General features: G+C 41.8%; 1 protein-coding gene across 4 annotated transcripts; it reads left to right on the forward strand.

The window, feature by feature from the left end:
• The first annotated feature begins 699 nt into the window (after window positions 1-699).
• On the forward strand, window positions 700-25654 carry ankrd67 (ankyrin repeat domain 67). 4 transcript variants are annotated; one of them, XM_068042207.1, is made up of 5 exons: window positions 715-729; window positions 3321-3449; window positions 13901-14156; window positions 14756-15332; window positions 21543-25654. In XM_068042207.1, exons 3-5 carry the CDS (start codon window positions 13909-13911, stop codon window positions 21972-21974), a joined length of 1257 nt encoding a protein of 418 aa, XP_067898308.1. In that variant the 5' UTR covers window positions 715-729; window positions 3321-3449; window positions 13901-13908; the 3' UTR covers window positions 21975-25654. The 4 variants fall into 4 exon arrangements, with proteins under 4 accessions (XP_067898307.1, XP_067898308.1, XP_067898309.1 ...); XM_068042208.1 differs by lacking the exon at window positions 715-729 and adding an exon at window positions 2380-2578; XM_068042206.1 differs by lacking the exon at window positions 3321-3449 and having other exon boundaries at window positions 700-729.
• Window positions 25655-26146: the final 492 nt, after the last annotated feature.

Here is a 26146-nt window from a genome sequence, read left to right on the forward strand (position 1 = left end):
CCATTATGTTAACACCTTTCCGGCTATTTACAAGGCATTTTCCTACACTAGGATTTTGTAAAATTAAAAATTACTATTGAAGGCATCTCCTAAGTATAAGGTAGCAATAAATTAAGATAGTATTTCAAGTTGAAGGGAATCCTGGTTGAAACCCAAGGTGCTAAGTTAAAAGCTTTCTTCACTTTGAACACAATCTCTGATGGGTTGTATTGTACAAAAAAGCTCCAAGCAATGAGACGGCATCAATAATTGTTTGCTATGTTAAGAGCAGAATCTCAACCATTATCATACAGTTAATGGTCTTGGGACTACAGAAAATAAATATACTGTGGTATTATAGCGAGAATCCATCTGTTACAGATTTCTGGACTGGGCAACCTAAGAGTGTAGAGTTCTGTCTTTACCTGTAATGTGGTGGAGCAGATTGCCTGTTTTTTAATAGAACCTGGTCAATTGTTATTCCATTGTTTTCAGTGCCATAAAGGACAGGTGATTAGCTCTCCCAGATCACTGCCCAGGCGGTTAAGATGAAAGCCTGCTCAAAGCTCTTCAGCTTCCCTTCCAGGCACTAAGCTAACTTCTTTTGGTTTGGTATAGATTTAGACAGATCTTTCCTGTTGCAATTATTTCTTTGAGGTTTCGTTGCCCATCTCTTTTGCAAGAAAGTGTTTGTAACAGGAAGCGAGAGCAATATTGCACAACCTGACACTTGAAGAGCCTAATATATCGGTAAGTAAATGTCCGTTCATCCACTAATATTATTACTATTTGTCTTGTTCCCCATGTGATAACTTGGAAAATTGGATCAAAGGTTAATATAGATTAATAACTGGAGTTGCATAACTATTTCTTCCTTTCTCAGTTATGTTAAAACTGGAAGAATGGTTGATGTCAAAAATGACAGTAAAGAGTAATTGTGGTCACCAGCTTAGATCTGATACTTTATGTTAAAATAATGGATAAATTATGTTGATTGTTTCTAACTGAATTTAAACATCTTATGGAAAATAAATGTTTAGTTTAAAAATCAGTTGATATATAAAATAGAGGTGGGGCTGTTTTTGCTGGTTCCGATATTTCCTTACGTTTCAAAAGTGAACTTGTAATGTCCTATTTAGTCAGATGCTTCATTACTTACGGCCAAACATGACTCCATTGCTAACAAAATAAAATAACGTTTCTCGCAGATGACAAAAATGTAAAAAAAACATTAAAAATGAATGAGTTCCTTTCTGTAGCCACCTATTTTAAAATGTTAGGATGTAGGCCACCAGGTCCAGGGGATTTGTCTTATCTTAGTTCCATTAATTGTTCCCCTACTATTTCTTTACTAATTCTAATTTCTCTTCCTCAATCTCACTAGATCCTTGGTTCCTCACGATTTCAGGAAAGGTTTTTGTGTCCTCTACTGTGAAGACAGATACACATAATTGTTTAATGTCTCTTGCCATTATAATTTTTCCTGTCTCTGCCAGTAAGAGACCCACATTTACTTTCGCTAATCTCTTCCTTTTTACATACCTATAGAAGCATTTACAATCTATTTTTCTGTCTCTTGCTGGTTTATTCTCAATATTCTCATTCCACCAAACTGGTGGAATGGGCAGACACATGGCAGATGAAATTCAATGCAGAAAAATGTGTGGTGCATTTTGGGAGAAAGAATGAGGAGAGACAATACAAGCTAAATGGTACAATTTTAGAAGAGGCGCAAGAACAAACAGGGGTGTTTGTGCACAAATCTTTGAAGATGGTAGGACAGGGTAACAAATCAATTAATAAAACATATGAGATCCTGGCCTTTATGAATAGAAGCTGGAATGCTCTTCAAAAGAGCGGGCGCAGACTCGATGGACCGAATGGCCTCCTTCTGTGCTGTATCATTCTATGAATTACACTTCCAGTCTTATTAATTAGAACTTCTAGTTTCATCAGTCAAAATGAAAGCTCTGCACAGTATGAATATCTGAATATTTAGGACAAAATAAAAAGTCCAATGTTTGTTATGAATCAATGATCTATGCTTAGTTTGAATACATTTGGATTCTTTGAATCAGAATTAGAGTCCAAAAGGATTTTTAAGAGTTCATATTGTTATGAAGACCCCACCTGCCAAGAATGAGACATATTAACTTCATCATATGAACATTAATTTTAAACTGTTGCTGGACTGAAAAGGTGACTTGTTCAAAGGAATCACAGCAGTGGCTGGAAACATTTGCATACTAAAAGACAGTTGCCCGGAGATACAATGGAACTGCTCCTTGATCCAATTAACCCAAGTAGATTTTGATCACCAGATATTGGGCTGGATTTTACGCAGGGTGGATGGGAGCTGGCGTAAAAGTCGGTGGCGCACCCGCTTCTGCCCAGCCCAGGGATCTATCCCGCATTTTACGGGTCCCCGGGCTTTAATTGTTCTGAGGCAGGAGTTCCACCCGCTTGAGGGAGGAAGTCCAGCCTCATTGAGCTGCGACCAATCATCAGGCTGGCAGCTCTTAGTCCCCGCAGCGCCATAGGGAGTGGTGGCCACTGCTGAGACTGCAGCCCAGCCAAGGACATGGGCCCCGGAGTGCAGGTAAGTTGGGGTTGCCTCGCTGGGGTAATTGGTCGTGCCCTGGCGAGGCAAGGATGGTTGTTTGGAGCGAAGGGGGGCATCTCTGGTCCTCAGGGTGGTTGGGGAACTGGGGGCAGCTCTCAATCAAGCACCCTGTGCCCGTTTGTCCAGGCACCACCACCACCGCCCCTCCCCCACCACCCTCCCGGGTGTGCTGAGAGGCCGCCAGGTTTCACTGGGCGGCCTTTCACGTCTCCCAGATGCCCGCTTGCCACAGGTAAAATCCCCATGGAGACAAGCGAAGGCCCTTAAATGGCTGTTAAGTGGCCACAAGGGCCTTGATTGTCCTGAGGCATGTGGCCCATTTCTCCCCCCCACCCTCCTCCTGCGCAGGCCCATGTAAAGTGGGACAGAGGCGTGAGCAGGTCAGCAAGGCTTCCCGGTGCCTCCTGCTCAATTTTACGTCATGCCCCCCCCCACCATCCGGCTCACTGGGGTGGTGTAAAATTCCAGCCATTGAATGTGTAACAAGCCAGCATTCCATCCACTCCCCCACTCCCACACAACTGAGCGAGTCTGCTAAGATGGAGAATCCACAAAAAATGCAGGAGAGTTTGTTGAAAAAAATTGTCACATGACTAACCTGCTGGGCAACTTGGAGATTTGAATTGTGCTCACAGGACAGTTTGAATACAGAGACTGCTTTGAAGATAAAAAAGGAGGAAGGTCTCACTGGCGCTCCCTCTCTCTCGCAAATTTCCAGATCCACTGAAGCCACTTAAACCTCAAGAAAGAAGACTCCTACATCGAAATAAGTTTGGAAGCGTGCACTGGGCCCAACGAAACAGCAAGCTTTAACTGCAATCAACGACTCTACATCAAACTTAAAACAGTAAAATGAACTCCAGCTATTGATTCAAACTTTTTCTCTTCTTCCGTCTCTATCTGCATGTGTAATTATCGCGTGAGCATGCTAACAGTCGCATTGCATATTCATAGTTGTTTTAACTGAATTAGTGTTTTAAGGTTAATAAGCTTACACCTTTCTTGTTTAAGTCTAAGATAACCTGTCTGGTTGATTTATTTGCCTTACAATTGGAGAGCAGTGAACAAGGAATCACTGAGGGGGAGCTAAAAACACAGTGTTATAAAAATTAAACCCTGTTACAGTTAAAACAGGCAAAGGCTGAGAGGGAACCCCGAGACCCCTTTCTCACTTGGTTTTAACAATATTTTAAGTAACTGGCTATTTCGTTTTTTTTCCACTTATTTCTTTCCACAACATAGAGCAATAAATATATTTAGATACATGATCAAAATGGAGATCCATGTATTCACATGCTTATGAAATACTTTGGGATAGCGTTTCCACTTTAGGCACAACTGACAATCCGGCCGCAAATTGCGTCTAAAATTGTTCCAGTTTTGAGATGTGTCTTTTCTCTACAGTTGCTGCTAAAACTCATTTGCATATTACCAAACATAAAATCTGTTATCAACCAACACAATCGGGCAGCGTTTTAGGATGTAATTTATGAAAAAAAATGTTGCTTTAAAATTATTACTTGATACATTTAAGAGAGGTAACTTGGCGCAGTTTGATTAATACAGCTGAAAATGGGTTTATCACAAAAATAAGCATTTTAATCAGAATGTCCAGTCCATCACCTATGAGTAACCCAATTTTAAATTACTGAAAAATACATTAAAAAACTATACAGAACCATTTACTAGCTATATTCATATACAGTTGTCAGTTTATTTAGTAAAGTAAAAAGAAAATATATATTCAAAAGATTTAAAATGTGTCTATTAGTATCCTTGCACCCAAAAGAACCAGCTCAATTTTAAGAGCCTTCACGAAGACCTGCAAATGGGCGCAATCCATGGGAAGTCGCAATGGTGATTAATTTGATCTGGGGGCTTAACCAGTTTTGTGGGCTTAGTCAGCTTTTAGCATGATTTTTTTAAAACATTGCACAAATCACAGAAACTCTATATGCACTGGGCCTAATTTGAGCCTGAAATTTCATGGCCGTTTGTGCTAGTTTAGCCGATTTCAGGTGAATTGCGCTGAAAAAACAGTTCAACCTAATGAAAACTCAAGACCCTGAACTGTAGTCTCCCTATCCCTGAAATGTATTAAAGGTCTGATTGCAGTTATCCTATAATGTTTACCAATAGGTGACATGGATTATGATGAGGAAAAATTCCACAGAATCTACCTCACTGTCCTGGCTTTCTTAATCTAGACCTCCGTAGCCAAATTTCTGAGAAGTGCAAAAACAATGGGACAGTAATGGCAGGGAATTTCAACTACCCTAATATTATCTGGGATAGAATCACTGTTAAATGTATTTGCACAGGTATTTTTATGACTGGATGGCTGTTTCCAGTGGGGTCCCACAGAGCTCAGTACTAGATCCCTTGCTTTTCATATCTGTCAATGATATAGACTTAAATGTAGGGGGTATGATTAAGAAGTTTGCAAATGATACAAAAATTGGTCATGGAGTTGATAGTGAGTAGGAAAGCTGTAGAGGGCAGGAAGGTATTAAAGGACTGGTCAGGTGAGCAGAAAAGTTGCAACTAGAATTCAATCTGAAGGAGTGTATCATAGAAAGTTTAAGACACAGAAAGAGGCCACTTGGCCCACCGTGTCTGTGCCAGCCGAAAAATGATCCACCTGTTCCAATCCTAACTTCCAGCATTTGGTCCATAGCCCTGCACTTGAAGTGCATATCCACACTCTTTTTGAATGAGTTGAGGGTTTCTGCCTCAACTACCCTTTCAGGCAGTGAGTTCCAGACCCCCACCACCCTTTGGGTGAAAAATTTTTTCCTCATCTCCCCTCTAATTTTTCTACCAATCAATGCCCCCTAGTCACTGATCTCTCTGCTAAGGTGAAAAGGCCCTTCACCTCCACTCTATCCAGTCCCCTTACAATGTTGTACATTTCAATCAGATCTCCCCTCAGCCTTCTGTATTCAAGGAGAACAGCCCCAACCTATCCAATCTTTCCTCACAGCTGCATTTTTCCAGTCCTGGCAACATTTTCATAAATCTCGTCCATACCCTCTCTAGTGCAATTACATCCTTTCTGTAATGGAGTGACCAGAACTGCACACAGTACTCAAGTTGTGGCCGAACCAATGATTTATACAGTTCCAGCATAACCTCCCTGCTTTTATATTCTATGCCTTGACTAATAAAGGAAAGGATTCCATATGCCTTTTTAACCACCTTATCGACCTGTCCTGCTACCTTCAGGGGTCTGTGGACATTCACTCCAAGGTCCCTCATGTCCTCTATACTTCTCAATATTTTCCCATTAATCGTGTATTCCTTTGCCCCCTACATTTACGTCTAAATCGTTAATATATATCACAAAAAGCAGGGGACTCAATACTGAGCCCTACGGAACGCCACTGGAAATAGCCCTCCATTCGCTAAAACACCTGTCAACAATTACCCTTTTTTTCCTGCCACTGAATCAATTTTGTATCCCCCTTGCTACATTTTCCTGGATCCCATGGTATTTTATTTTTTTAACCAGTCTGCCATGTGGGACCTTGTCAAAAGCCTTGCTAAAATCCATGTAGACCACAGCAACTGCACTACTCTCAAGTATGTTCCTTGTTACTTTTTCAAAAAATTCAATCAAGTTGGTTAAACAAGACCTTCTCTTAACAAATCCATGCTGACTTTCCTTGATTAAGCTGTGCCTTTCTAAGTGACAGTTTATCCTGTTTCTCAGAATAGATTCCAATAATTTGCCCACTACTGAGGTTGGACTGACTGGCCTGTAATTATTCGGTCTATTCCTCGCTCCATTTTTAAACAGAGGTACAATGTTGGCAGTTCTTCAGTCCTCTGGCACCACACCTGTATCCAGTGAGGACTGGAAAATGATGGTCAGACTTTCTGCTATTTCCTCTCTTGCTTCTTTTAACAGTTTAGGGTACATTTCATCCGGCCCAGGTGATTTATCAACTTTCAAGGATGCTAATCCCATTTATACTTGCTCTCTTCCTATGTTTATCACATCCAATACTTCAAATTCCTCCTCCTTAACTACAATATCTGCATTGTCCCCCTCATTTGTGAAGACAGATGCAAAGTATTCATTAAGAACAATACCATTATCTTCTGCCCCTCCACATAGGTTACATTTTTGGTCTTTTATGGGCCCTACTCTCTCCTTATTTATCCTCTTACTCACATCTTTGGGTTCACCTTGATTTTGTTTGCCAATATTTTTTCATGCCCTCTCTTTGCTTTCCTAATTTCCTTTTTGGTTTTACTCCTCCACTTTCTATACTCCTCTCGGCTTTCTGTAGTATTGAGTTCTCGGTGTTGAACATAAGATTTCCTTTTCTGCCTTATCTTACCCTGTAAGATCCTTGACATCCACGGGACTCCAGATTTGGCCATGTCACCCTTTTTCTTCGTGGGAACAAGTTTATTCTAAACCCCTTGAATCTCCCCTTTGAATGTCTCCCATCTACTGGCACTGATTTACCTTCAAGTAGCTATTTCCAGTCCACTTTCACGAAATCACTCCTTAGTTTAGTAAAATTGGCCTCGCCCCAATTGAGAACTCTAACTCCTGTTCTATCTCTGTCCTTTTCCATAATTATGTTAAAACTGACTGAATTATGATCACTACCACCAAAATGCTCTGCTCCTTCCACCTGCCCATCTTCATTTCCTAAAACTGCGCCCTCTCTTGTTGGGCTTGCTACATACTGGCCAAAAAAGTGCCCCTGAATGCACCTCAAGAATTCTGCTCCCTCAATTCCTTTCATACTAAAACTAATATTGGGGTATTAAAATCCCCTACTATTACTGCCCTATTGTTCTTGCACTTCTCAGAGATTTGCCAACATATCTGCTCTTCTATCTGCCTCTGATTGTTTGAGGGTCTATAGTACACTCCCAACAGTGTGATTGCCCATTTTTTGTTCCTTAGCTCAATCCATATGGCTTCATTTGATGAACCTTCCAACATATCATCCCTCCTCACGGCTGTATTAGTTTCCTTGACCAAAATTGTGACTCTCCCTCCTTTCTTATTCCCCTCCCTATCACGTCTGAAAACCCTGTCACCAAAAACGTTGAGCTGCCATTCCTGTCCCTCCTTAAGCCATGTTTCTGTAATAGCTATGATATCATACTGCCACGTGTCTATCTGTGCCGTCATCTCATCTGCTTTATTTGCTAGACTCCTTACATTGAAATAGATACCCTTGAGCACTGCAAATTCTTTTTTTATTTACTTTCTAACCTTTGTTTCCTCTGTCTTCCAGAACTCATCCATTAATTTTCTGCCTTCCATTTTCATTTTTGATTTTGTCCCAACTGAGTCTACCCTCAGGTCCCAATCCTAAGGTAAGGTAATGCATTTGGGGAGGGCAAACAAGGCAAGGGAATCCACAATAAATGGTAGGTTACTGAAAAGTGTGGAGGAACAGAGGGTCCTTGGTGTGCAATCCTGAAGGTAGCAGGACAGGATATGGGATACTTTCCTTTATTAGCCAAGGCCTGGAATATAACAGCAGGGAGGTTATGCTAAAACTGCATAAAACTCTAGTTAGGTCACAGCTAGAGTACTGTGAACAGTTTTGGTGACAGGAAAGATGTGATCACACTAGAGAGGGTACAGAGGAAATTTAGAAGGATGTTGCCAGATCTGGAGAATTTTAGCTATGAGGAAAGTTTGGATAGGCTGGCTTTGTTTGCTTTGGAACAGAGGAGGCTGAGAGGAGATTTAATTAAGGCGAATAAGATTATGAGGGACCTAGATAGAGTGGATAGGAAGGATCTATTTTCCTTAGCAGAGAGGTCAATAACTAGGGAGCATCAAGATTTAAAGTCATTGGTAGAGGATTAGAGGGGATTTGAGAATTTTTTTCACCCAGAGGGTGGTGGGGATCTGGAACACACTGCCTGAAAAGGTAGTAGAGGCAGAAACCCTCCCTGTGGTGTGGTTTTGTTCATGAATTCCCTCCCCTGTGTCACTAACCTTAACTGCAATATAGGTTTCTGGCTCTGTATACCTATCAGATAATATCAGACCCTCAGAGGTTTCCTACGCATTCTACACTTGAATCCTCCTTTCCTCTCAGCCAAGGTCACCTATTTCCCTTCCTCGCAATTTTGCTCTAAGTTTGCTTGACCACTGAATACTCTTGGAATCTTTCTTCTTCCTTTTATTGTCGAGTGTTTACAACTAGTTCTCAAATTAAGTGATTTTGAGCTCAAGGCAGTCTATCCAGAGACACTTCTTGTACACAGAATTGTCCTGATACTAATGATTTCCAGGAATTCCCACATCATTGAAATACTGGCTTCCACTATCTGATTATCAATGGACTCAGAAACAGCAGTAAATGAAAAAGTATCTGTAAGCAGGTTGTAGAATCCTCCACACAAGTTGCTCTAATAGAAGACATTAGGCATATTCCCAAATGACTTCAACAATCTTTCAAGCATTTTTCTATTAAAAGTTGGGCCCTGAAGATCTGAATCCCTTCCCTGATTTGCCTAGATGGATGCAGTCTGACCTTTGAACCAGCTGCTTTTTGCTCGACCTGTGCCATCTCTACCTGTTCCTGCTTTGTATTTCATCCAGTGCTCACTTCTCAAACTCACTATCTTAATCCTTTAGGGTGCATGTAACTGCTGTTGCTTGCCAGGATGATAGCGGTCAGGATTTTGTTGAGCTCCCAATGTCGGGCTCCGTGACGAGGGGTAGGGCGGTGGAAGGTCATACTGGCAGTGGTCTACCACAGAGGCCGATGCCAGGATTGCCAGGCCCTATCTTCCCAGAAGCGGCGGATCCGTGGCGCCCCCCCCCACTTGCCACTCGGTGACGGGACCTAACTTTAACTATTGAAATAAAGGTCATGAATAAATTAACATACAATTCCCCACAATCTTACTGTCTGTCTGTGATCTTCCATGCGACAGCTGGCACTCAAGCACCTTCACTTTCCAGTCCAGGGAAAGCTGCGCTACCAAGGTGAGGAAAGAGGGAACTTAGGATTTTTAGTGTTTTGGGGAGGGGGGAAACGTGGTCAACTCTGTGTAGGGTGGGGGGGGGTTGAGGGAGAAGGGGTGACCTCTGCACTTTATTTATTTGGCAGGGTGACGGGTCAACTATTCAATTGAAGTGTTTTGTTAGGGGGGAACAGGGCTACCATTTATTGTCTGTGTATTGGGGGGGAATGGGTCATACATTTATGTACAGTGCAGTAGGGATGGTTTCTGGAGCTGAACTTTGTACTCACTGTGCTGGTCTGGCAGCCCTTTAAAAATGGTGCCAGTGTCTGCGCAGAGGCACCTGACACCGTTACCGGTGTCGCAGAGACCGTGCCCACCACGTGATTGGGGGGGGTAATGGACTGCCCTGCATATGGAAATGAGCCACTAAATCGCGGCGGCATGGCAGTGCGCGGCCTGTGCGTGGAGGCCGCCATTTATTTGTCCACCGCCGTTCCTGGCAGCAGGAGAATAGAATTCAGCCCAGTGAGTGGATGTGCTGTGAGGTGATGGCTGCTACAGGCCACTGTCCTGCCTCAGCTTCTACTGTCATATCTACAAAACAGAAGAAGTGCTACCAACATCGTACCTTGATGCCATGCAGCCTCCACCTACAATACTGCTTTTACAATTGCATGCTTCAGTGTTAGTGAGCGTGTGACCAAATAGGATGAAGACTAAAGGAAGGATAAGTGAAGTACTAACCCTGAGTTGAACTCAGGTCTCCAACTTCCCTTTCTGTAGCTTTCTTTTCAAAGGCCTGTCTCTCTGTATTTGGAGACTCCTCTTCAAAAACAGGAAAAGGATGTACTCTGGTCAGTCCTTCTCTCATTTGCATTCTTTCCCACTTGTTGATGTTGTTAAGACGACCGCTCCAGTCAAAGCCCCCAATCACAAGCTCAAAATCATCAGCAATCTTTCTAGCTTTCAAAACTTTCAGGTTATCTATATGAGTTTTCACTCCTGAAGGAATGGAGTTTTTAAACTCTTCTAAGAGAATCAATTCTCAAAGGTTCTCATACATGGTTTCTATCTTTAATGCCCGTATCCAACAGTCAAAATTCATTTGCTTCACCCTCTCAAATTCTAAATATGTCTGGCCAGCCAATTTCCGTATGTTCCTAAACTTCTGATGGTAAGCTTCAGGGACTAACTCATACGCAGTGAGAATAGCCTTTTTTGCCATCTCATAATCTGCAGAAGCCTCTTCAGAAAGCATGGCATAAGCTTCATGAGCTCTGCCTACCAGCCTGCCCTGCATGAGCAATGTCCAGCTTTCTTTTGGCCATTTCATCTGTTTGGCTATTTTTTTAAAAGATATGAAAAATGCCTCTATATCCCTTTCCTTGAACTTAGGAAGAGCCTGTATAAATTTAAACAACTTCTCGCTGGGTCCTGATCTAAATTCAGATTCTTCCTAACCTGAATTTTCCCTGGATTTAAGACTACTCCTTTGTCTTAGTTCCATCTCGTTTAACTTAAATTCCCTCTCTTCTCTTTCACTTTCTCTCTGAAAAGCTCTCTCTTTCTCATTTCCTCCAATTCAAGTTTTCTTAATTCTTCTGCCTCAAGTTTTTTTGTTTCTAACTGAATCCTAGCCAATACCACTGCATCACTCTCAGACCTACTACCTTCTTGTTCCTCATATTGCTCTTCATCTGTATTATCATCATCATCATCTTCTACCAATTCCAGATGTTCGGCTATTATGTCAATTATCTCTACTTTTTTGGCACCTAATTTCAATTCCAACCCCAATTTCACTGACAATTCTTTTAATTTGTTCTTATTTAAAATTATCAAGTCACTCAGGGAAACATTCTGCTTTCCCAAAAACTCTGCTACAACCACAAATGCCATAACAATGGTATAGACTGTACCTTATTATACAAGAGACCTGGTTCTTTGAATTTCTTTGTAATTGGTATCAGATTTAGATCCCAAAAATCAAGTTTCCAATTGATAAAATCCCAGACTCGAGAGCAATTAATCTGATGCCAAACGCAAGAACCCAATTTAAATATGTTATCCCAGAGATGAGTAATTACTACGATTCCAAATGTGAGCCCTCCAGATTAGTCTGATTCTGATCCCAGACACGAGCCACCGAATTAAATATGATTCAACTGCGGCGAGCCCCCAATTAAGATATGATTCAAATCCAGAAACCCAATTAATATGTGATTCAAATCTTGAGCGAGCCCCCCAATTAATATGTTATTCAAATCCTGGATGAGAAACTCAATAAATATGTTAATGACCAACCGCTCCAGTCAAAGCCTCCAATCAAAATGTATGATTCTGATTGTGGTGGGAGAAACGCACTGTTAATTCAATCCCATCGCTCGACAGATCGCCTAATACACATTTAAAACTTTCCAAATTAATGAAAGACCCAGCCAAATTGTACCACCTATTCACCCCCGAATGAGGCTAACCAAACCAGGTGTCTTTAAATCAACAAATTAACTCTTTAATTAGAAGAATTAAATTCTTAAACACCAAGAAGATATAAACAACATTTAAAATAGAAAAAATTAGAGTCCTTGCAAATTTACAATCCAAGGTTGCTTGAAGTCCACAGAGAATGTTGCTTGAAGTCCTCACAGTCATCCGATGTGGAAAAAGGTTCTTCCACAGTAGAACAGTCCGTAGTCTAACTCCAACAGTAAGTGATGCTTTCCTTCTCCCGCGAATTTCAACAATTAACGACTTGCAAAGACTTTCAATAGAATCAATATGACTTTAGAGTTTTTGAGGGATAATAGATTGTCGCAGTATAACTTCCCTTCATTCAGTTTAAATTACCACAGATCTCTGTTTTTGGCTTGACTTTTAGAATTTTGAGATAATAATTAAACAGACTAAAATCCTATTCCTTCAGTTTAAATGGTTGAGAGCTCTTTTTACAGGTGCAAAACACCACAGTTGTTTGTCTGTGTGTCCTCTGTGTCTGTGTTCTGTTAGAACAAACTGTCTTCAATGAAAAAGCCAGTTCAAAATTGAATTGTAACATATGTATTGCTTACTACTGACTCCCAGTGGCTGTATCTATGGTAACAAGAATGCACCCTCTGAATCGCAGTCTCCAAATGGCTGTTTCTAAGGCAACGAAAGTGCACCTTCCTATAACTCCTGGGGCTTGCTAGTTCTTAAAGCAATACTGATCCTTTGCAAGCCTTAAAGGCAAACCTCATACTCCCAGGGAAAAAAAAACTACAGGACCATGACAATGTTTACAACATCACATACATAGAAGCTCATATATCAGGGTGCTATCCACAGGTGCAGGATTATGCAGGTGATGTGCAAGGAAGACATTGGCAAGATTTTTCACTATAAGGAGGTGGTTCTCATAAAGAAAGGTATTTAAGAATGTGAACAGTGCAGTATGGATAACCATGGAAAGCCAGAACAGTGCAGTTCCTAGCTTGTTGCTCCTGCAGGAGTCACTGAACTTTTTCAGGCACCGAATCCAGTTTTGTTGGAATTGAATTGATTAACCACTTCCCACCAAGCCCTCTGCCTTACCTGTTGGCTGTTCTGATGGCCATCAGAGGAAATATTGGAGTCATTTCCTGTGCTGCACTTACTGCTATGATTTCAACAGCCTCCTCCTCAAAATGGCATGCCTGTTGCTATCAAGACTGCTCCCAAACATTTTCCCCAGCTTCTATCATTATATCAGAAACAAACACTTTTTTAAAAAAGGTATTGTCATTAGCAATCAAATATTGAAGAGGTAGCAGTAATTATGCATGGCTTTCACCCCGTGATGATGATATGCTGAACCCAGAAATACAGCTGGGTTCAGCAAACTTCAAGTTGAGCACAGTCAAACCATAAACTGCTCAAATTGTGCTGGGGCATTTAGTTAAATGGTAAGCTTTGTGTCATCATATTTTCAAAGCACTTATTTATCAACTTTTCTCATGGCAGGCATTTTACCTCCAGCAGCAAGTGGCAATTACATCACAACAATTATCTTTACCAACATGGCAACTTTAAAATTTCCTCTGATTTATGATGCTATCTTTCTAGGCTGTATATTCTTAGCAGTCATGAATACACTATTGTACTGGTATATCTTTAAGATATCTTCCATAAATCTATCCTCTAATCTTCAATAAAATTTTCATCAGCAGCATGGATACTCTACATAATTGCACTTGATGAATTGAAGTGGCAGTAATAGACTGGCCGCCCCATTTAATTGAACTCTCATTTCATGTGATCATTTTATTGTTTACTTTTTTTTTCAACAGTTAATTTGTCAGATAGTAAGTATTTCTTTTTCAGAATCTGCGATGTCAGCCCTTTCAGAAATAACGTGGAAGTGGATGGAGTTCCATGATTCAGTTTCCTCCTCCAACACTGTGCGAACAAACAAGAACATCAAACCTGTAGATGTGAATCAATCTCAGCAAGGAAGATGCAGCCCTTCTATGACACTGATATCTGGGGAAAGAGTAGAGATGCTGCCTGTTGCAAACAAGGAAGAAAATCTGGAAGTTGCTCAAAGCCAATTTCCTGCTAAAACATCTGTAGATTCTAAGTATGTTGCACTCTCTTTAAACAAATAATATATTACTGAAGTACTGGCCATGAATTCTATACAATTTCAAAGACCATATTAAATAAAAGAAGAAAAATAACTACGGTAACTACATTGCTAAATAAAAACATTTCCGGATGTTAGACTCCCAAATAGGATTAAGTGAGTTCATTTCCCATGTATCATTCTCAGCTAACTCAAAGTAAACCAGGCACTGGACCTGGGACTTTCCTCTTAAATATAGCTCAGCCACAGGCCAAAGAATGAACTTATCCATTAAACCATCACCATAGTTTTGTTCTATTTGTATAAATAAATTATGATGATGAGCAAACGCAATTCTCTAATACTACATAAGATTGAAATTGTTAATATTGGAGAATATTAATTGCAGTTCATTGTTACTGAGCCACTTAGCAGGCACTATTTGGATTTACTTTCATAGATTAGTATTTATTGTTTATAGTATGTAGTTGATATCTTTGCCTGGAGATTATAGTTTTTTTATGCATTCAAGTAATCTTCACACATGTAATTTACATAATATTTGTGTATCATGACTGTCACATTACATACTGATCTTCATCTAATTATCACAGGGCTCCAGTTTTGAATGATGATTGCAAGTATAATTTGGGCTGGACTCCACTCCACCATGCTGCATTCTGTGGAAATATTCCTCTGATCAAGTATCTTCTTCACAGACGTGCAGCTATCAACAGCAGGAGTATGTATCATTACACTGCAATGCACAGGGCTGCTTTGAATGGACACACGGATACAGTGGATTACCTCTTACACCGTGGAGCTCTGCTTGAGCCCCAATCTCGCTGCGGAGCCAGCCCACTTCATTGCACTGCAGCTAATGGTTATTTAAGTACTGCCCAGCAACTACTCAAATATGGGGCCTCTGCAGACATTAAAGATAACAATAGGTGGACTCCATTACACTGGGCATGCGTGAATGGGCATGTAGATTTCATTGAACTGCTGCTAACAGGGGGATCTGCACTGGATGAGAAGACAGACAACGGTATGACTCCACTGCAATTAGCAGTTGAGGCTGGAAATATCAGGGTCACCTACTGTTTACTGGAGAAAGGAGCAGACATAGATGCCAGGGATGAAAATAATCAAACTGCTCTGCACAAAGCTGCTGCAAATGGAAGCAATGAGGTAAGAAGGCATGTAACTGAAAAATCTGAGAGTTGATTGGGCAATGGAGAAGAGAGCTCCTGTGTCGCTGGAACCATACAGCAGTATGAATTTATATCTTTAGGATAGACAGTGGAGAAAGTGAAAACTTACCTATTAACAAAGCTACATCATGTTAATGTTGCTGTATTTTGTTAAAGTATAAGGACGTCTTCAACTGTTCCTAAGTAAAATTCTAGTGCAGTAAATTATACCACAAATAAAAGAACTTCACATTCTGGGTGAGGAAGAAAGAAAAAATTTATCAAGTTTCATGTTAAAAATGTTTTGAAAGATTTACTTGTAGGGTTACTGCCATGCAGACCCCCACCTGCCAAGAATGAGGCATATTAATTTTGTCATATGAACATTGATTTGAAACTGTTGCTGGAGTGAAGAAATGACTTGGTTGAAGATCACCTGACACACGTCTGGAAAACATTTGCATACTGAGAGATGCTGCTTGTGGGGACAAAGGGCTATTCCCTGCTCCAATTAACCCAAACGGATTTTGATCACCAGACATTGAAGGTGTAAGGAAGCGCATTCTAGGCCCTGCTAAGATGATACAATCCACAGAGCCAGGACTGGTTAAAGCAGCTGGTCACATGACTAATTGGCTGGTCCAGATTTTTTGAACTAGCCACAGGGCAGTTTGAATTCAGAAGGCTGTTTGAACTGGAACCTGGAACAAGAAAGCCTCTCTCTCCTGGATCTCTCTCTCACTTTCTCCCAAACCACCAGACCCACAGAAGACATGTAAATCTCAAGAGAGAAAAGACTCCTACATTGGAACAATTTGAAGCTTGAACTGGACCCAACGAATTGAAAGGCTTACCGGCAACAAAAGACTCCACAATGAACTTAAAGGACTGTAACTACCAGATAGTGCCTCAAACTTTTCCCCTTTATTCCTGCTACTTTTTCTGTCTCTATCTGCCTGTGTGTTTATCGCATATGCTTGCTAGCGTGGTCACGTCGCATATTCGTAGTCGTTAACTGGATTAGAGTTTAAGATTAATAAACTTCTACCTTTCTTGTTTAAATCTAAGGAAACCTGTTTACAATTGGAGCAGTGAACAAGGATTCACTAAGGGGGAGCTAAAAACACAATGTTTTAAAATTAAACCCTGTTACAGTTAAACCAGGCAAAGGCTGAGAGGGAACCCCTAGGCCCCATCTCACCTGGTCATAACAGTTACCTTTATCTCAGGCTCAGTAAAATAAATGTATCTAATTTAATGTGCCCTACATTTTCCATGTTTACAAAATTAAGTTAAATACTTTGAGTAGAGCGTATTTCAGAATTGCATTGCAGTTGAACTTTTTGAGGAGGTCTCAAGCATGATAGATATAAGAGTTTCTATGTATGTCATATGCATGGACTTCCAGGAAGCTTTTGATAAAGTTTACAGATCTGGCAATGCAAAACTAGGCATCCATGAGATGCTGTGGGCCATCAGCAGCAGCACAATTGTACTCAAGCAGATTCTGCGACCACATGGCCCAGCATATCCCCCACTCTACCATTACCGTCAAACCAGAGGATCAACTCTGGCTGAATGAAGAGTGCAGGAGGACATGCCATGAGCAGCACCAGGCATATCTCAAAATGAGGTGTCAACTTGGTGAAGCTACAGCCCAGGACTACTTGCGTGCCAAAAAGCATAAGCAGCATGCGATAGACAGAGCTAAGCGATCCCATAACCAATGGATTGGATCTAAGCTCTGCAATCCTGCCACATCCAGTCGTGAATGGTGGTGGGCAGTTAAACAATGAACTGGAGGAGGTGGCTCCACAAATATCTTCATCCTCAATGATGGAGGAGCCCAGCACATCAGTGCAAAAGATAAGGCTGAAACATTTGCAACAATCTTCAGCCAAAAGTCCCGAGTGGATGATCCATCTCGACCTCCTCCTGAAGTCCCCAACATGGATGGGTAATAAATGCTGGCTTAGCCAGCGACACTCACATTCCATGAACGAATAAAAAAAATGTCTTCAGCCAATTCGATTCACTCCACATGATATTAAGAAACAACCGAAGGCACTGGATACTGCAAAGGTTATGGGCCCTGACAACATTCTGGCAATGGTACTGAAGACCTGTGCTCCAGAATTTGCCGCACCCCTAGCCAAGCTGTTCCAGTACCGCTACAACACTGGCATCTACCCGTCAATGTGGAAAATTGCCCAGGTATGCCCTGTACACTAAAAGCAGGACAAATCCAAGCTGGTCAATTACTGCCCCATCAGCCTACTCTCAATCATCAGTAAAGTAATGGAAGGTGTCGTTAACAGTGCTATCAAGCGACAGTTGCTTAGCAATAACCTGCTCAGTGATGCTCAATTTGGGTTCTGCAGGGCCACTCAGCTCCAACCTCATTACAGCCTTGGTTCAAATATGGTCAAAGGAGCTGAGCTCAAGAGGTGAGGTGAGAGTGACTGCTCTTGACATCAAGGCAGTATTTGACTGAGTATGGCATCAAGGAGCCCTAGCAAAACTGGAGTCAATGGGAATTAGGGGGAAAACCCTCCGCTGGTTGGAGTCATACCTAACACTAAGGAAGATGGTTGTGGTTGTTGGAGGTCAATCATATCAGCTCCAGGATATCATTGCAGGATTTCATCAGGGTAGTGTCCTAGGCCCAACCATCTTCAGCTGCTTCATCAATGACCTTCCTTCAATCCGAAGGCCAGAAGTGGGGATGTTCACTGATGATTGCACAATGTTCGTTACCATTGACAACTCCTCAGATACTGAAGCAGTCCGTGTAGAAATGCAGCAAGACCTGAACAATATCCAGGCTTGGGCTGATAAGTGGCAAGTAACATTCGCGCCATACAAGTGCCAGATAATGACTATCTCAAACAAGAGAGAATCTAACCATCTCCCCTTGACGTTCAATGGCATGACAATTGCTGAATCCCCCACTATCAACATCCTAGGGATTACCATTGACCAGAAGCTGAACTGAAGTAGCTGTATAAATACCATGGCTGCAAGAGCATGTCAGAGGCTAAGAATCCTGTGGTGAGTAACTCACCTCCTGACTCCCCAAAGCCTGTCCACAATCTGCAAGGCACAAGTCAGGAATGTGATGAAATACTGTCTACTTGCCTGGATGGGTGCAGCTCCAACAACACTCAAGAAGCTCGACACCATCCAGGACAAAGCAGCCCACTTGATTGGCACACCATCCGCAAACATTCACTCCCTCCACCACCAATGCACAGTGGCAGCAGTGTGGACCATCTAGAAGATGCACTGCAGCAACACACAAAGGCTTCTTCAACAGCACCTTCCAAACCCACGACCTCTCCCACCTCAAAGGACAAGGGCAGCAGATGCATGGGAACGCCACCACCTGCAGGTTTGCCTCCAAGGCATGAATCATCCTGACTTGGAACTATATTGCTGGTCCTTCTCTATCGCTGGGTCAAAATCCTGGAACTCCCTTCCTAACAGCACTGTTGGTGTACCTACCCCACATGGGCTGCAGCAGATCAAGAAGGCAGCTCACCACCACTTTCTCAAGGGCAATTAAGGATGGGCAATAAATGCTGTCCTAGCAAGTGACGCCCACATCCATAAATGAATAAAATAAAAAGTTCTGAACAAGAGATTATTCACAAAACTGTAAGTGCACGGAAGCGGAGGTGATCTTGCCGCATGGATGCGTGTTTGAGAATGAATGCGGGTATTTATTCCTACAACCTTGTACTAAATGTTCCTATCGTCACATTTCATTCTGTGTGGTGCAGGGGTGTCAATAAAACATGCTATGAGGATTTTTAATTAATCAGTTGGAAACTTACATTAAAATTAAAAAAGGGAAGATGGAATATGACAGACAACTTTTACAAAGACTTTGCTACAGCTAAAAATGGCTGCCACTATTTGCATTTGAAAATCTTGCACATTCCAAGGCATCAAAGTGGAGACTTGTGTCTGATTAGCCTGTACCCAAAACAATGGCTTGCCCTATTGATTGAACTACCTGAGATTGCTTTCATTAGCGAGACATTCAAAGCCATCCTGGGACATTGACATTGAAAGGGGGAACCCCTCCAGGGGAAAACATTGATGCCATGAGTCTTGAGAGATTGAAATTCCTAAACTTGAATCTCATTGGAAGGTATCAGAGAATATACTGAGACAGTCATGTCCATCTCGGTGAAAGCTGGGAATTTCCCTTGGACAAGGAGACAAGCCAGAGCCTCAATCTGGGCAGAAGCCAGAAGGCTGTCTGTCTCTGTCTTGAAAGCCTGGTGGGGCGTGCAAAGCCCGTGCCAGCTGCTAAATCCAAGACAAAGACACCGAGAAGGAAGCCCTCCGCTTAACTGTCTCCAAGAGCAACTACCAATGCAAAACTTCAGGACCATGAATTCAACTGGAAGACCATTAAAGTCACGAGACATTGTAGACTATGCATTATTTTTATTTTGTTACAACCAGGTGAGAAAGGTGTCTCGGGGTCCCTTTTAGCCTTCACCTGGTCTTATTGTAACAGGGTTTAATTTTTAAACACTCTGTGTTTTGAGCTCCCCCTTGGTGAATCCTTGTTCACCACTTTCCAATTATAAAGCAAAGAAATTAGCATAAATAGGCTTCCTTAGGTTTAAAGAAGAAAAGTGAAGTTTAGTAAAATTTAAACTTAAACTCTACTTTGGTTAGAGTATTCATGCTAGCATGCATACGTGATGCACACATGCAAATAGAGACACAAAACAGCAGAAGAAAAAACAAAGTAGAGAGGTTTGAGGCAATATCAGAAGAGTTTCTTGTTACTGTGCTTCGAGCTCACTGTAATCCTTTTGTAGGTAATCTTGCTTTTCGTTGGGGCCCAGTATTCTTCTTAAACCTTGTTCACTGTAGGACACTCTTCTCTCTTGGTTCCTGTGTCTTCAATGGGTCTTCAGTTCCATAAGAAAGAGATGGAGCAGACAGGAGAGAGGTCTTCTCAGTACAGGAGCAAACAGCTTTCTAAGTTTTAAAACTCTGTGGCAAGTTCAAATTCAAACAACCCCAATCCCCAGTTAGTCATGTGTCTAAACTGGTCTGGCCAGGTCTTCTGTGCATTGGGGAAGAGGGACTGGGTCCTTTGTTCCAACATTGTCTGCTAGTATGCTAAAAAGGTCTTTCCGGCGAGGGGTCTGGCAATTCCTTATGATCAGCCCTCTTTTCTTCCCAGCAGTAATTTTAAGTTTTAATGTTCATGTGGCGAAATAATGTGTGCCTCATTCTTGGCAGGTAGGGGGCCTACATGAGAATTTGTTTTGGACTCGAATACAACACAAATCTATTCTTCATCACTCTGTAATCTATTTGTGTGTGTGATTTCCGTGTGTGTGTGTGCATGAAAGTGTAGCATAATTTGCTTATTTTCATTTAGATTGAGTTTAGACTTTTAAGTGTAATAAACTCAACTCTTTCTTGTTTAAACTCAAGAAAATCTGTCCAATTGGTTCTGTTATGATCACAACAAAGATAAAAGGTAAAACTCTCAATGAAGCGATAAGCACATCCACTGTTTAAAAAGGAATAGACCCCGTTGTGTTCAAACAAGAGGAAGGACAAGAGGGGAGCTTTGTGACCCCCTGACCCTCACCTGATCATAACAGATTGCTGTGTTTTCATTACAGAAGAACTGTTGATCTTTTGAATAACTGGCTATGAGAGGCTAATGCTTAAAGTGTGCTGAAAAATTGTCTGCCATCTTTTTCACTTTAGTGCAGTTTGTACTATCCCAATTAGACATTTTGATAAATGAAAGGAACCTTGTGAGAAGACTTTCACATATATAAAAATATTTTTGTGAAGTGTGAAAAGGCCTTACGTAGCTCATAACACATGTTCTGCAGCCTTTAAGATAATTATGATCTGCAATTCTTTCAAAAGCAACATGACAAATGCTATGCAATAGTTATCACACAAATGACACCCAAAATTAACATTCCCTCAATCACCCCCTTTTATTTCAGACATAATTTTTACAGCAAACTAATTGCTGTTCAGTGCTCAGTGCCTAAATACTGAAATGGTTTTTTTAACTTTTTGGTCGATCATCTGAATAAGGGGGCAAAATTTGAACATCAGCTGTTCAAATATCTGTGATCTATGTTTTCTCAGAGACACCTGGTAACATGATGTGGAGTCAATGCTTATTTCTTTGCTTGTCTTCTTTTAGATCTTGCAGCTGCTACTAAAACAAAATGCCACAGTGGATGCTTCAGATAGAAACCAGCTCACGCCTCTGCACAGAGCTGCAGATAATGGAACTGTTGCTGTTCATTTGTTATTGCAATATGGTGCTTCCATTGACAGCAGAGATGTACTGCAGATGACACCACTGCATCGAGCTGCTTTCCAAGGTCAGGTGGCAGTGACTCGGGCTCTAATTCAGCATGGTGCTGACATCCACGCCAGAAACTGGATGGATAAAACTCCTTTACATCTGGCTGCAGAGAAGGGCCACTGTCATGTTGTACAACTACTGATTAGTAATGGGGCTGATTTGCTAGCAAAAACAAAGTGGAATGAAACAGCAGCTGATCTTGCCATAGAAAGAAAACACAAAAAGGTCTTGAATGTGCTCAAAGGGCAAAATCTAAAACAATAAGAGAGTTTTATACAGATAGGACAATACAAATTTGATGTACTATTTTTCATAAAAAGAAGTGCATGTCATATTCACATTTACAGAGTTGGGGAGACGGGGGCATAGTGGTAACTTCCCTGGACTAGTAATCCAGAAGCCCAGGCTAATGCTCTGGGGGCATGGGTTCAAATCCCACCACATCAGCTGGTGGAATTTAAATTCAATTAATCAATAAAAATCTGGAATTGAAAGCTGGTCTCAGTAATGGTGCCATGAAGCTATCATCGATTGTCATAAAAACCCATCTCGTTCATTAATGCCCTTTAGGGAAGGAAATACGAACATAAAAACATAAGAAGCAGGAGTAGGCCATTCAGCCCCTCAAACCTGTCCCACAATTCAATAAGATCATGGCTCATCTGCCCCAGACATCACTCTTGCGTGCCAGCTCCTCATAGCCCTCAACTCCCCACTATTTCAAAAATCTATCGACCTCCTCTTTAAATAGTTGCAGTGATCTAGCCTCCACAGCTCGCTGGGGTAGAGAAGTAAAGACATTCACTACCCTCTGAGAGAAGAAATTCCTTCGCATCTCAGTTTTAAATGAGTGTCCCCTTATTCTGTAACTATGTCCCCTAGTTCGAGATTCCCCCCCTAATGGAAACATCTTCTCAACATCTATCCTGTCAAGCCCCCTCAGAATCTTATACATTTCAATAAGATCACCCCTCATTCTTTTAAACTCTAATGAATAAAGGCTTAACTTGTTCAGCCATTCTTGGTAAATCAATCCCTTCATCCCAGGAATCAGCCTAGTGAATCTCTTTTGAACTGCCTCCAATGCCAGTACAACCTTTCTTAAAAACGGGGACCATAACTGCACACAGTACTCCAGGTGTACTCACCACAGTACTCACCAACACCCTGTACAGTTGTAACAAGACTTCCCTATTTTTAAACTCCAACCCCCGAGCAATAAAGGCCAAAATTCCATTTGCCTTCTTAATTACTTGCTGGAGCTGCATGCTAACTTTTTGTGTTTCATGCACAAGAACATCCAGATCCCTCTGTGCTGCACTTTTTTGGAGTCTCTCTCCATTTATATAATAGTCTGCCTTTTGATTCTTCCTACCAAGTGCGTGACCTCACACTTTCATTGCATTATACTCCATCTGTCAAGTTTTTGCCCACTCACTCAATCTATCTATATCCCCTTGCAGATACCTTATGTCCTCATCACAACAAGCCCTCCCATCTATTTTTGTATCATCAGCAAATTTGGATATATTACACTCTGCCCCCTCCTCCAAGTCATTAACATAGATAGTAAATAATTGAGGTCTTAGGACTGATCTTGTGGCACTCCACTAGTTATGACTTTCCAACCTGAAAAAGACCCATTAATCCCAACTCTGCCTTCTGTGAGTTAACCAATCCTCAATCCATGCTAGTACATTACCCCCAATACCGTGAGCTCCTATCTAGTGCGATAATCTTTTATGTGGCACCTTATCGAATGCCTTCTGGAAATCTAAATACACTGCATCTACCGGTTCCCCTTTATCAACTCTGCTTATTATATCCTCAAAGAACTCCAGCAAATGTGTTAAAAATTATTTCCCTTGCACAAAACCATGTTAACTCTGTTTGATTGTGTTAAGCTTTTCTAAATGTCCTGCTATTTCTTCCTTAATAATGGACTCTAGCATTTTCCCAATGTTATGCTGACAGGGCTATAGTTTCCTGTTTTTTGTCTCCTTGCCTTCTTGAACAGGGCCATCACATTAGTGGTTTTCCAATCCACTGGGACCCTCCTGGAATCCAGTGAGTTCTGGAATATTTCGACCAATGCCTCTGCTATCACTGCAGCCACTTCCTTTAAAACCCTTGGATGCAGGCCATCAGGTCCTAGCGACTTGTCTGCCTTTAGTCCCATTAGTTTGTCAAATACTTTATCCCTCATGATAGAGATTGTTAGAAGATCTTTCCTCCCATTAGCTCCTTGCTTATCTGATATCTGTGGGATGTTTATAGTGACCTCCACCATGAAGACCAATGTAAAATATTGGTTTAAATTATCTGCCATTTCTCTATTCCCTGTTATCAATTCTCCAGTCGCATCCTCCAAGGATCCCACGCTCACGTTAGTTACTCTCTTTTATATATCTGTAGAAGCTCTTGCTGTTTGAACAAAGAACAAAGAACAGTACAGCACAGGAACAGGCCATTCAGCCCTCCAAGCCTGTGCCGATCTTGATGCCTGCCTAAACTAACACCTTCTGCACTTCCGGGGCCCATATCCCTCTATTCCCTTCCTATTCGTATATTTGTCAAGATGTCTCTTAAACGTCGCTATCGTATCTGCTTCCACCACCTCCCCTGGCAGCAAGTTCCAGGCACTCACCACCCTCTGTGTAAAAAACTTGCCTCGCACATCCCCTCTAAACTTTGCCCTTCGCACCTTAAACCTATGTCCCCTAGTAACTGACTCTTCCACCCTGGGAAAAAGCTTCTGACTATCCACTCTGTCCATGCCGCTCATAACTTTGTAAACCTCTATCATGTTGCCCCTCCACCTCCGTCATTCCAGTGAAAACAATCCGAGTTTTTCCAACCTCTCCTCATAGCTAATGCCCTCCAGACCAGGCAACATCCTAGTAAACCTCCTCTGTACCCTCTCCAAAGCCTCACGTCCTTCTGGTAGTGTGGCGACCAGAATTGCACGCAATATTCTAAGTGTGGCCTAACTAAGGTTCTGTACAGCTGCAACATGACTTGCCAATTTTTATACTCCATGCCCCGACCGATGAAGGCAAGCATGCCGTATGCCTTCTTGACTACCTTATCCACCTGCGTTGCCACTTTCAGTGACCTGTGGCCCTGTATGCCCAGATCTCTCTGCCTGTCAATACTCCTAAGGGTTCTGCCATTTACTGTATACCTCCCACCTGCATTAGACCTTCCAAAATGCATTACCTCACATTTGTCCGGATTAAACTCCATCTGCCATTTCTCCACCTAAGTCTCCAACCGATCTATATCCTGCTGTATCCTCTGACAATCCTCATCATTATTCGCAACTCCACCAACCTTTGTGTCGTCCACAAACTTACTAATCAGACCAGCTACATTTTCCTCCAAATCATCTATATATACTACAAACAGCAAAGGTCCCAGCACTGATCCCTGTGGAACACCATTAGTCACATCCCTCCATTCAGAAAAACACCCATCTACTGTTACCCTCTGTCTTCTATGACCGAGCCAGTTCTGTATCCATCTTGCCAGCTCACCTCTGATCCCGTGTGACTTCACCTTTTGCACCAGTCTGCCATGCGGGACCTTGTCAAAGGTTTTACTAAAGTCCATAGAGATAACATCCACTGCCCTTCCCTCATCAATCATCTTCGTCACTTCCTCAAAAAACTCAATCAAATTAGTAAGACAAGACCTCCCCTTCACAAAACCATGCTGTGTCTCGCTAATATGTTCGTTTGTTTCCAAATGGGAGTAAATCCTGTCCCGAATAATCCTCTCTAATAGTTTCCCTACCACTGACGTAAGGCTCACCGGCCTATAATTTCCTGGATTATCCTTGCTACCCTTCTTAAACAAAGGAACAACAATGGCTATTCTCCAGTCCTCTGGGACCTCACCTGTAGCCAATGAGGATGCAAAGATTTCTGTCAAGGCCCCAGCAATTTCTTCCCTTGCCTCCCTCAGTATTCTAGGGTAGATCCCATCAGGGCCTGGGGACTTATCTACCTTAATGCTTTGCAAGACACCCAACACCTCCTCCTTTTTGATAATGAGATGACTGAGACTATCTGCACTCCCTTCCCTAGGCTCATCATCCACCAAGTCCTTCTCTTTGGTGAATACTGATGCAAAGTACTCATTTAGCACCTCGCCCATTTCCTCTGGCTCCACACATAGATTCCCATCTCTGTCCTTGAGTGGGCCAACCCTTTCCCTGGTTACCCACTTGCTCTTCATATATGTATAAAAAGCCTTGGGATTTTCCTTAATCCTGTTTGCCAATGACTTTTCATGACCCCTTTTAGCCCTCCTAACTCCTTGCTTAAGTTCCTTCCTACTGTCTTTATATTCCTCAAGTGCTTCATCTGTTCCTAGCCTTCCAGCCCTTACAAATGCTTCCTTTTTCTTTTTGACTAGACTCACAATATCCTATG

This window comes from Heterodontus francisci, chromosome 11, assembly GCF_036365525.1.
Source record: "Heterodontus francisci isolate sHetFra1 chromosome 11, sHetFra1.hap1, whole genome shotgun sequence".
In the NCBI taxonomy this organism is placed as follows: Eukaryota; Metazoa; Chordata; class Chondrichthyes; order Heterodontiformes; family Heterodontidae; genus Heterodontus; species Heterodontus francisci.